General features: G+C 42.0%; 2 protein-coding genes across 5 annotated transcripts; one reads left to right on the top strand and one right to left on the bottom strand.

Moving 5' to 3' along the window:
* The first annotated feature begins 4,049 nt into the window (after nt 1-4,049).
* ipp (intracisternal A particle-promoted polypeptide) lies at nt 4,050-9,204 on the top strand. Of its 4 annotated transcripts, none has more exons than XM_051392405.1 (10): nt 4,050-4,140; nt 4,550-4,971; nt 5,069-5,280; nt 5,486-5,705; nt 5,850-6,005; nt 6,415-6,582; nt 6,673-6,810; nt 7,268-7,390; nt 7,575-7,795; nt 7,900-9,204. In XM_051392405.1, the coding sequence occupies exons 2-10, from the start codon at nt 4,632-4,634 to the stop codon at nt 8,122-8,124; spliced, it is 1,803 nt and encodes a 600-aa protein (XP_051248365.1). In that variant the 5' UTR covers nt 4,050-4,140; nt 4,550-4,631; the 3' UTR covers nt 8,125-9,204. The 4 variants fall into 4 exon arrangements, with proteins under 4 accessions (XP_051248365.1, XP_051248447.1, XP_051248533.1 ...); XM_051392487.1 differs by having other exon boundaries at nt 4,062-4,140; nt 4,535-4,971; XM_051392573.1 differs by having other exon boundaries at nt 4,090-4,384.
* Nucleotides 9,205-10,585: 1,381 nt separating this feature from the next.
* LOC127359266 (transmembrane protein 69-like) lies at nt 10,586-11,868 on the bottom strand. The gene is made up of 3 exons (XM_051393205.1): nt 11,687-11,868; nt 11,500-11,545; nt 10,586-11,369 (listed from the first exon to the last, which is right to left on the bottom strand). Exons 2-3 carry the CDS (start codon nt 11,536-11,538, stop codon nt 10,662-10,664), a joined length of 747 nt encoding a protein of 248 aa, XP_051249165.1. The 5' UTR covers nt 11,539-11,545; nt 11,687-11,868; the 3' UTR covers nt 10,586-10,661.
* Between the last annotated feature and the right edge of the window lie 144 nt (nt 11,869-12,012).

Below are 12,012 nucleotides of genomic sequence, written 5' to 3'. Positions count from 1 at the left end.
CTTTCAGTTTAGCCGCAGCCAATCGCGGCTCTCCTCCCCTCTGTCTCCGTCCGATTCCACCGTTTCCACGCTACCCGCTCAGCCAATGGGAGGCCGGGAACGTGCCGAGCGTCGGCCAATCAGCGAGCAGTTGCTATGTTGGAGGCAGAATCGATAACAGAGGGATTTTTTTTTCCTCTCTTTTTTACTAGCTCACATTATAGCTGGCTTATAGGCTGAAGGCAAGAGACACTGTTGCCTGCCAAGCAGCATGTAGGCTACGGACTGAACCATTAAACATACCAGCTCCACATTTTCTTCGAAGTCTCTCTAATACCACCAGCACAAATAAAAGCTTAACAATGTGTCTGTATGTTGTGTTTGCACCTCTGCATGTATGTATGAATGTATCTATTTATTTAAGAATATAAGTTCACAGGTTTATCACCCACTGAGTTGTTGAAGTCATGGAAAAGCTAGAAGATTGAGATGGAAAATTGTTTCCAAGCCTGGAGGAATTATGGTAAATGATGCACAGCAAGTTTTAGTATGAAAGTTATGTTGTGAAAGTTTGTACTAAATCTTTTTTTTCTTCTTCAGGAATGTATTTTCTTTAATATTTTGGCTATCCTTTTAAAGAATAGCCCAATAAACAACATCTGATTACTTACAGTCATCACTACTTATAGTAGAAGTAGTATAGTGAATATTGTATTTAGCAAAATGTTTAGGTTAACACTTAAACACACTGGGAAGGTTTCTTGTTTTGCTAATCTGTGTTCTCAAATAAAATCAAAAAAGAAAATTACATGAAGTCATTAATCCTGAATTGAATCAGTTTAGAACTTTAAAATAAAAGTGGCATTGGATGAAACAATTATACTGAACAAAAGTTAACAATGTGATTCACTATAGATGCTTCTGAACCTAATATGATAATGTATTTATCTCAGTGACCTGTGGTAACAGTGGTTGTAGTAAGGGGCTCAGACCGCAGTGAGATGAGAGATGACAGCTCTTACAAGGGATAAAATACAACTGTTTGCTGACAATCCATTCACCAGAAATGCAAAATCAAGATCCACAGCCAAATCAGATTTGCAGATAGCAGCTTCAGCAGGGATGGTAGTTGATCCCACCTCCTTGAAACAGGTAGAGCAAGACACTGACTCAACTCTAAAATAAAACTTTCCTTTTGGATAAGTGCCCAACCTTTTGCATTCGTCCCAGTTCAACCTGCGACATACATATTGTATTTGTACGTCTCAAGGAAACAAAATCCTCACTAATGATTTCAGCTGTAATAAATGAAGGACCTCAGCGTCTCTCAAGCTCTCAGGACAACCTCATTGCGGGAGTTCAGCTTTCAGATAGATTAAAAAAGCACCAGCCGGCACATGGCCAGCAAACCAATGTGGCACAGGACTGACAGACACCGGCTCCGGTGCAGATGGCAGAGAAGCTTCAGTGTTCAAGTCACAATGCAGTTTGGCCTAAAAGCATAATACTGTCACTCTGTACACTGTAGGCGTAGCCAAGATAAGGAAGGGTTACACAGTTCAAGTCCCGTCAGGTGAGGACAGGAGCCTTGTCTGGCAATATCAGAACAAACATGTAGACCAGATAAAACTTGCAACTGCTATGTATTTGTAATAAGAAGGGAGCAGTATTATGAACACAAAATATCCTCATCATATGACAAAGATTTTTACATTATAAGTTATGGGCAATATTATGGAAATAATAATAAAACTCCTACCACAGAGTGCTGTAATAACATGTTTTGCATTATGATTTAAAGCTAATTCTTAGGACTAAGAAACTCTGAACTCTACCGACTCCCATAAGAACCATAAGCTGTCAATATCGTCTCACAGTGTTTTTCTTTCCTGGTGAAAGCAACGTCTTGCCAAAGGACAGAGCCCTGATGAAAAAGTCAGACATACCCTGCACTTAAAGCAGAATGGTAATTATGGTGACCACTTTCCATAGGATGACCCTCACACCGTTTACTTTCTCTGCCACTACATGGGAGATTCTGGGAGCTGCGCAAACACTTCCCATCACCACAATGGAGAGACACGATGATCAGTGAAAATAATTAGCATGTTCATGACAAGCAAAAACATTGACTGCAGGAGAAGTGACGAGTGAGAGACTACAGCCATGCCTAACAATAAAAAAAAAGCACAATCACACTGTAACAGAAGCACATTTGCCAAAAGAAATCTGTGCCACTACATTCAAATTCATTTTAGCACCTCACCTACTTATTAAAACCTGTTTTACAAGAGACACCTGTCCAGGCAGCAACATAAAGAACAAAAGGCAAGAACATGAATGACTTTCTTATTACAAATGAAACACATAAAGCCAGTCATTATGATTAAGTCTTTAGGATTTAGCAGAGGCCTGTTTTCAGTCACTATGAACAACCATCAACAAATGTCTTTATCATTTATTTAAAACAACTTCTGACAGACATCATCATGCTGGACTAGAGAACATGTATGTCCCTCATGTATCATCCATTGAATGAAAGGACGCTGTTGTCACACTTCAATGAAACACCAATGAGGCTCTTGAATCACTAAACAGCACTGATAATTCACGACTGCTAAAAATACACGATGTGATTAACACATAACTCAGGCTTGTGTGGAAAGTGTCAGTGTTCGTGCCACTATTGAGAAAAAAATGTTGTCTTATTTGAGGATGAAGAATACATTCGCCTTCCAGATTTTCATTTTTGTTGTTCTCTGATAAACACGTAAGCAGGTTTGGACTGTTTGATCAGCATTTAAAAGAGAGGGTATCACATTACAAGTTAAAACACTATTGTTATTATTGTAGTTTACTCATGGAAAGATCTATGCTGGAAGTCCATTGTGAAAAATGAGGCAGCTGAATATGTCAGAAGATAGTAACCTTAGTTGTATTACATGAATATGTTTTCTTTTTGATAATTTGAAATATTTGATGATAAAAAAGTTAGACTGTACTCACTGATGATTCTTTGGCTAGCCAATTATGTTTTTCATGTTCACAAACTCATTGTAGTCTCTCAAGGCAGACATGTAACATTTTAAGTTTAGATTTTCAAATTCCTACCAAGATATTTGGCTGCAAATAAGAGGAACCATAAAATGTGTGTTTGCTTTTTCAAAGCTCACTCAGTTCAGAAGGTTTGCCTTATAATGGCGTACTAAGAGTCCATTCAAGCTGCATCCAATAAGATAATTAATTGTTCAGCTGAGATAATGGCCATGGTGGATGCCCTATAGGGAAACAGGACACACTGGAAATATAACAATACTGGGCAACAAGAGGGAAACCCAGCCAATTGTGTAGTACAAAGGGTGGCCAGGTTGACACAAATCTATCTTGAGTTTTAATTGGCCAAGGTTGGTGCCACCACATATTCTCTAGTACACCACTGGCGGTGTAATTCTGGGTGACACATTGAAACAGCAGGAAATACAAGTCAAGTGACAGTTACAGGACTTTTTCCTGTTAACTGTCACAGTCGTTTTTCACCTCAATTCAATGGACCAGACAGGTCTAATCGGCCCAAGCAGTGCTCGAGTTCTGTATGTAATAACAGGTTTCCAACATAATATTTAAACTAATTTGATGTCAAGCTACTGATTAAAACAAACTGGACTACCCATTGCCACTGTCTAAGAGTAGGCTGGATTGAAGGCTTGGTCAAGTCTCCAGTGGAAGAGGTTACAGCTCACACAGTGGAGGATAGCTACATCTAAAATTACCATTCTGACATGCTAAGAATACTATGATAATTTACATGGCAGGTTTCTGTGGCTTGTTGTCAAGGGCTCTCATTTGTTTGGCCACTTACTCAAAGGCAACACTGCCATCTGGCGTTATGTGTTATAACAGAAATCTGGCGTGAATTATTGAGAAAACTGAGCAAAAATAATGAAGAATAAAAAAAATGTTATTATAAAAAAAACATAATAAGCCATACCTTCGTGTCATTTAAAGTGCTGTTTCCCAAGAGAGACAGCGAGGGTCGTCTCGGGGATTGATTGGGTAAGACTGGAGATTCATCTGCCAGACCAGTGCAGTCGAGCCAGAAACATCGATTGACAGTCTGCAGGGCGACGGAAGTTGCCTGCATCCTCATCAGTAAACTTATGGGTAAGTCGCGGCTAAAAACAAGCTGAAATTTGACATTTCTTAACCACACCGTCGTTCTCTGTGAGTTGACCCTCTCCGAGCGGGGTTTGGTGGAGCAGTACAGGTTGTCTGAGTTGAGTTGAGCGTTGTACTGATGAATATGATGGTTGAATCCACCCTGACGGGCTGTTTGTATGCTAGCATGGCTGGCTAACTTCGGCGGCAGGTGTATTTTTTTTACAGACAATACAGCAACAGAGTGACGGTCAGTAACTCACCTATGACTGCACTAGTGTGCTTTACCATGCAGCAGTCAAAAAAGTATTTTATATGTTTATCGTATATTGCTGACATTGCCTAATTTCTGTTTTTACACAACAGTGAAGTGTGTCTGTTTTGGTGTTCATGCCCTCAGCTCTTGTGTCTTCAGGCCTGTTTCCTGCTGAGCCTCACTAGAGAGGAGGGTTTGGGATTACTGGCCTCCATGTTATCACAGATCTGTCACCGCTGCCATGTCCTCCACCTCTGTGTCAACATCCACGTGTTGTGGTGGTGATGCTGCAGCTGCCATGGCAACCCAGGGGTCCGAGCAGGCTCTGCTGGCCTCAGACCGCTATGCCAGACTCATCCTGGCCCAGATGAACAAGATGCGGCTCCGCACAGACTTCTGTGACGTGGGGCTGAAGGTTGGTGGCAGGGTCTTCAGGGTCCACCGACTGGTGCTCGCTGCCAGCAGCCCATACTTCTCCGCTCTGTTCTCTGGAGGGATGAGGGAGGCGGATAAAGAGGAGGTGCAGATCCTTGGTGTGGAGACTGAAGTCTTTGAGGTTCTGCTCGACTTCATATACACAGGTCTGCATCGATCCTGATAATTCCCATCGTCATGTTCCATAAAATCTGTATAATTTTGTCTTATTTTCTGAATGGAAATGTTTCTCGTTCCTATCAGGCGTGATCAGTGTTACAGTGGAGAATGTTCAGGAGCTGATGGTGGCAGCAGACATGCTGCAGCTGAACGAGGTGGTGTCTATCTGTGGAGAGTTTCTCAAGGGCCACATGGACCCGTCCAACTGCGTGGGCATCTTTCAGTTCCTGGAGCAGATTGCCTGCATGGACATGCTGGAGTTCACTGAGAACTACATTCATGTTCACTTTCTGGAGGTACGAAACAATAAGATATGTTATTTTTATCTCTCTGCCAATACTCTGGTGCTCCCCTGGTTAATTAAAGCTAGATTTACATGAAATCTGAAACAAGGCCAGTCAAAAACCATCAGCATTTTATCAGAATGATAAAATTGCGTCATCATTTATTTTGCTAAAAAAAACTGTTTACAGATTGCCTTCATCAACTGCCTCCCTTTAGGTGTGTGTCACCGATGAGTTCAGGGGTCTGTCGAAGGATCAGCTCGTGAGGCTGCTAAGAAGTGAAGAGCTGAGAATTGAGGATGAGTACCAGGTATTCACTGCAGCCATGGACTGGGTTCTCCAAGATGTGGCAAAGAGGAAAAAGCATGTAGTGGAGGTGTTGGAACCAGTCCGCTTCCCTCTGCTGTCCCCACAGAGACTGTTCAAGTACATAGAAGGTAAGGAAAACATTCACATTTTGCTCGCCCCTATTTAATTTTACATACTTAACGATTTATATCCACAATTTAGCTTTTGAATTGATTAGATGCCACATTGTAAACAACATCTTGAAGGTTTTGTCATTGTGCGGTTCGTTAAAGGTATTACAGACTTCAGCCTGCGGGTGGCACTACAAACTCTGCTGAAGGAATACACTGAAGTCACAAAGTCTCCCAAAGAAAATAAGATGTACAGTCAGCTGCAACCAGCCAAGATGAGACCCAGAAGAAAAGCCAGGAAATACCTCTATGCCATAGGTTCTGTTTCAAATCCCTTTCTTAAGCCTAGAAAAGTGACCTGATGAATTTTGGTTGATTTAAAGGACCAGTGTGTAGGATTTAGTGGCATCTAGCGGTGTAGCTGCAGAATGCAACTCACTCGTTTCACCTCTTCTGGGCTACTGTAGAAACATGGCGGTTCAACATGGAAGGCGACCGGGGTGTCTGTCGATAAAAACGGCTCATTCTAACAAAAACACAATGATTCTTATTTTCAGTGATTATACACTAATGAAAACATGTCTGTGATCATTATATTCAATTTCTGCAAATAGATCCTCCTAAATGTTACACACTGGACCTTAATTGAAGACAATAACTAAGATTTTTTCAAATAAGAAATGTCAGTGATGCCAGACTTAGACCTTTACTCGTTTCCTCATGGCAGGAGGCTACACTCGGCTGCAGGGCGGCCGTTGGAGTGACAGCCGGGCATTGAGCTGTGTGGAGCGCTTCGACACCTTCAACCAGTACTGGACCACTGTATCGTCCCTGCACCAGGCCCGCAGCGGGTTGGGCGTCGCAGTACTGGAGGGCATGATCTATGTGGTGGGAGGTGAGACAGATGAGGCCGGTTTGTGTTTGTGCTCAAGCCCAAAAAATAAAAGGACCTAAATAATCTGACAGGGGTGTTTTTTGTCACCAGGGGAGAAAGACTCAATGATTTTTGACTGCACAGAGAGATACGACCCAGTGACCAAGCAGTGGGCCGCTGTTGCGTCTCTGAACTTTCCTCGCTGTGGAGTTGGCGTCTGCCCCTGCCACGGAGCTCTGTATGCACTTGGTAAATGCCACAATAACAGTAGCACCATGTTTAACTAAAGCGTGCACAAACTGGTAGTTTAGTTTTGAAGAGGCAATCCACCAATTTCACACTTATTGATCAGTTTACTAGTCTTCAGTAACAGTGACATCATTTGACTCATCTCAGCTTGTCCTTGAAGACTTAAAACTTATAACAGAACCCCCGTATTTCAAACTGGGGATACAAAAGATGTGGGCATATACCTGTTTAGGAAGGTTTAATAAAGAATGCTCTTGAGTTGCATTATGGGAAATGTAGGATCCAGTGTTTTTGGAGTTTGACCCCTATAGGTATCAGGATATCTTGGCCTACTTTTCTTTTTCTTGTCTGTCTGTGTCCACCAACTTTATGCAAGTGCGATACTAAAGTGTTGTTACCAGCATCTTGGGAAAAATACAGACAAAAAACTTTTATTTATTTCACTGTGCTACTTTAGGTGGTTGGATTGGCTCTGAGATTGGGAAGACCATGGAACGATATGACCCAGAAGAGAACAAGTGGGAGGTCATCGGCAGCATGGCAGTTCCTCGTTACTACTTTGGCTGCTGTGAGCTACAAGGTGTGTTCCTCCAGTTTAAAAAATAATAATAATAATGTGTATAATCTAGTGCAACCTTTGTAAGTTAAGTGCCTTTCTCAGTGTTGACACACAATTACAAATCCTACTGAACCCACCTTCTGCCTTGGGTTTTCTCTGATGAGATCAACACTTGGACACTGAACATGCTGTCGTCTTATCCCAGGGTTTATTTACGTGATCGGAGGAATCAGTGACGAAGGAATGGAGCTGCGCTCAGCTGAGGTGTATGACCCCATCTCTCGCCGATGGAGTGCCCTGCCCGTCATGGTCACACGACGAGCCTATGTCGGTGTCGCCTGCCTCAATAACTGTATTTATGCGGTGGGTGGCTGGAATGAGGCACTGGGTGCACTAGAGACAGTGGAGAAGTACTGTCCCGAGGAGGTAAAGCAGGGCAAATGTCAAGGGTCCCTTCCGTGATAATTACATTTTTTGCCATTTTTTACTGTCCTCACATTCTCCTGACCTCTGCACTTTTCTGTCTACAGGAGAAATGGGTTGAGGTAGCCCCGATGTCTACAGCTCGGGCAGGCGTGTCAGTGTCAGCCGTTAATGGGCTGCTGTACGCCGTCGGAGGGAGGGCCGCCAGCAGAGACTTCTCTGCCCCAGTAACGGTGGACTCAGTGGAAATCTATGACCCTCACCTGGATACCTGGACTGAAGTTGGCAACATGATCACCAGTCGCTGTGACGGAGGGCTAGCTGTGCTCTGATAGCTAGAAATTGTAAAACTTCCGGATCAGCGCCTGAATCATTCCAAAACTGCATAAACTGAAGAAAAGCTGCACCTTAAGAAACACTAAAAGTGTGTTTCCGTCTCAAGTAGGCTTTCACATTATCATATATGTTATTTATACATGGATTAGACATTTCTTTTTCTATTTGTCCAGAACAATTGACATTTACTGAACAAGAATATGACAGCAAATCCAAAACTGGAAAACTACCAAAACTGCTTCCGCTCACACTGTTACACGACTCTTCTTCATCCCTTTTTTCAATTTACTAAATAATTTTACAAGACTATCAGAGTGGCAACTCATTTGTTTTCTTCTTTTGTGTATTTGAGACAAAGTGATCCTTGTGATAAGGATATTGTTTCGCAGTGGAGGAGTTCTGTTTTGGATGGACCAGAGAGAGTTTTTCACTGTAAGAGTCCTGTGGGGACTGCGAACACTGTTTGTGGATAATATGTGAAAGCACTGTTTTTTTAGTTGGTTTTCTCTTTGTTTTTCCTCAAAGAAATGTTTGAGCTGAGTGCATTGCTACATGGAAGATTAATCAAACCACTTGAGCCTATTTAATAATGGAACCAAAGTTCCATGATAAGTGATTTCTGTAATTAATTATAAACTTGAACAGCACACCACTGTTGTCTCACCAGTGCAGTTATCATTCAGTGACCTTCACTGGATTATTTTTGTATGTATGATACTGTAAATAGTAGTGCCTCTCCACACAAGTGGAGATTGTTCCATCATTTGACTCATCAGTGGCGTCTGAACTTTCATTTCATTTGCATTTCAACTTCATGATATTGAGACACACAGCATAATTATTAGAACACAATGCACAGGTTTAGGAATGTGTTTACTTTTTATGGTAAGTTATGTTTCTTCTCTGGATGTTGGAGGTCGTCACATTTGAAAAACAACAGTTTTTCCTCTTACGTACTGTTAACCCTTCACAAACAACAGAATTTTAATGTTACACAACAGTATAACGTTTTATTGGTTGCTTTTCAGGCTTAATAAACTTCACAACATTTATGTGCGTGCTGGGTTTTAAATGAACCAGAATTCTTTGTGTCTTCATTAAGATAGTTCAAACTGAATAACACAGTAGTCCTGTAAAAACGGCAAATCCATACAGTTCTTTTTTTTCTTCTCTACAAGCCTCTGATGTACTGAGTGATGGTATGGAGGGTTGCTTGGTCTGTTATGACGACTCAGACTAGAATGATTGCAGTCTTTGCTGAAAACTGCAAATGTAAAGTTGCTCTACTTTGTGTACTGTTTGGAAAATTACAGTATAAAGGACTGTCCACTGTAAACATTACACTGAGTTTGTACATGAAGTACAGAACAAACACATGCTGAGTTGACTGTATACGTTTGCTAGAGAGAGGAGGATTTTCTGCACTGTGCAAACAATCTACAGTAGCAGCACTTGCTCTGTAAGATTACATTTGACATCTCACTGGATTAGTGGCTCCTCGTTAAATAAAAAATGTGCTCCTCGATACAGTTTGTCTGTTGTCATCAACTCTCCAGCGCCCTTTTTATTAGCTTCTGCAATCATCTGTTGGGCTGAGGTCTGCTACTGTAAAGCATCAAGGCTGTTTTGTATTGATGTGGCACACTTCCAAGACGAGAGCTCTGCCACAAAAGTCTCAGCAATCCTGGATTTACACAGAGCATTTACATCGAATGTCAATCTTCAGTAACATCTTGACCTTAAAAGTTGTGATGTGTGTCGTGTAATATCTTTACATTTACAGGTCTCTGTTTGATATACTGGAACTCCTCAGAATTAAACCAGTAAAGAGGCAGAGAGAGACAGATGAGTGAGGATGTTTGGGAACAGTTAGCATTAACAACAGAACTATACTGTACTCATCTTAAACAAATTCAGAAAGCAGCTTACAAACCTACTGCATACATTCGTTCAGCTGTGGTTTTGACTTGTATCAACTATGCTATGGACCTTCTCCCTTGTGTCCTTACTAAAGCCATTATTACTATTTGTATTATTATTATTATTATATTTTTGGAGTTACACAACAATGAAAAGTTATTTAAATAGACCCTAATAGATCTTTAGCCATCGTCTCACATTTGCACATGTAAAATTGTCTTTTTCAAAACCCTCATATATTCAGGATACGTTTTGTCTCTACTTTTCACGGCAGAAGAATAAGACAAGCTGTACCCTGTATGAACAACTCAATTTGAATTGATTGTGCTTCTACAAATGTTTTCTTATACATGCTAAATGTTTGGATATTATAATCTAGATTCTCACAAAGTAGACATTTCTGTGCCACATGTGACAACTATGTCACATGTATAGTCTACATGGAACATTTGTCCCAAAAGGTATTAAATCTATAAGTAACAAAGGAGTTGGTGTGGGTTGGTGTACAGCATGAACAAACCAGACCGTCTGCAGAGCTACACTTATTATTCTACATTTTTATTAAAGTCCATGTGGCTCACAGTACAAACTGTCCTTTTAAATCAGTTCTCAATCAATCTCTGATCTTCTTCTCAGTGCAGAACTTTTTCATTGTCAGTGTAGCCACAAGTGAAAAGGTGGCAACCAGGGTGAGGATCGTTCGCATGGCTTTGAACCAGGAAGGGTAGCCAGGCAGCAGGGTCAGGTCATAGTGCAGCGAGAGACCCAGTCCCATAATAACTACCAGGGCGCCCTCTGCAATATTGTCCCTGCAGAGCAGAGCCAGCCAGGCCAGAAGCGAAGGCACCACACTGTTGCCTAAGTTCATCCAGTCAGGCTGAGCAGGACTACCAGCAGGGATGGCAAACCCCCAGCGGGAACCTCCAAGGAAGGAGACTATAGAGGCTCCGTAGACCACTTGAGCATATGCCAGTTCGGGGTAGAAGGACTGTGTGGCAGCCATCAGGAGAGGGGCAGACAGGAAAGGGATGAGCCCCGAGAAACCGAGGTACAGAGCTGGTTTGGGAGCCTGGGCGAGGGTCCTCAAACTGAAACCCCCTTTTTTATGCGCTCTCTCTGAGGTGCTTTGTGAATCCCCGTGGCAGAGCCGTGAGCCAGGCCAGCTCAGGGGCCTGATGCTCAACAACCTGCTGGTGGAGGTTAGCCTGGATGGCATTAACCCCGAGGAGGCTGGACAGTGAAACAGCAGCTGAGCTTTTGTCGTGTATGTCATTGTGTTTGGTGCTCTGGTTGTCTGCTGCAGGCGTCTCCACACTGGAACCTGAGAACGTAATAATCATAGCAGTGCACAAACATCATGACTTCCTGTAGTAACATAATGCTTGCACACGTAGTAACTCTATGAGTAGGCAAACGTTATTGATCAACAAGTCACATTTGTTTAGTCTTACCCCAGAATTGATGCATCTTCCAAATGCAAATCTGATCATTTTCGATCTGAAAAAGACACAATTAATTAGTAATAAACACTCCCCATAGCACGCCCCCCCCACAACCTCTTATAGCTACTTGCTCAACCTGACGCAATACATAGCTAACCTACTGTAACACTCAATAAACCAAAGATGCTGCAGTTACCGAAATGTTAGCCTTTAATTGTTTGTCGTTCAATGGTTTGCCGAGGCCATTACAGGCACAATTACACAGAGTTAATAGTTACAAAGCTAACATTAACTAGCCAAACTTAAGGTCGTTTGCTGGCTCCCATTCAATCGGTGCTCCATTAAATGCCTGTCTCCTGATCTTCCCAAGCTGAATGAGACTGGTTCGGTTATCGACTGATTGGGCTGTCGGTGGCGGGGGAAGTATTAGGTTGTATTCAAGATGGGGAAAATACAAATATAAGTCCTACAAAGACTGCGTTCTACGAATATTTAGAAAATTATAATATAATCATTTCAAGT

Source organism: Dicentrarchus labrax, unplaced genomic scaffold (genome assembly GCF_905237075.1).
Source record: "Dicentrarchus labrax unplaced genomic scaffold, dlabrax2021, whole genome shotgun sequence".
Lineage (NCBI taxonomy): Eukaryota > Metazoa > Chordata > Actinopteri > Moronidae > Dicentrarchus > Dicentrarchus labrax.
The sequence above is the reverse complement of the archived record's forward strand: the minus strand, read 5'-3'. Positions and strand labels throughout refer to the sequence as shown.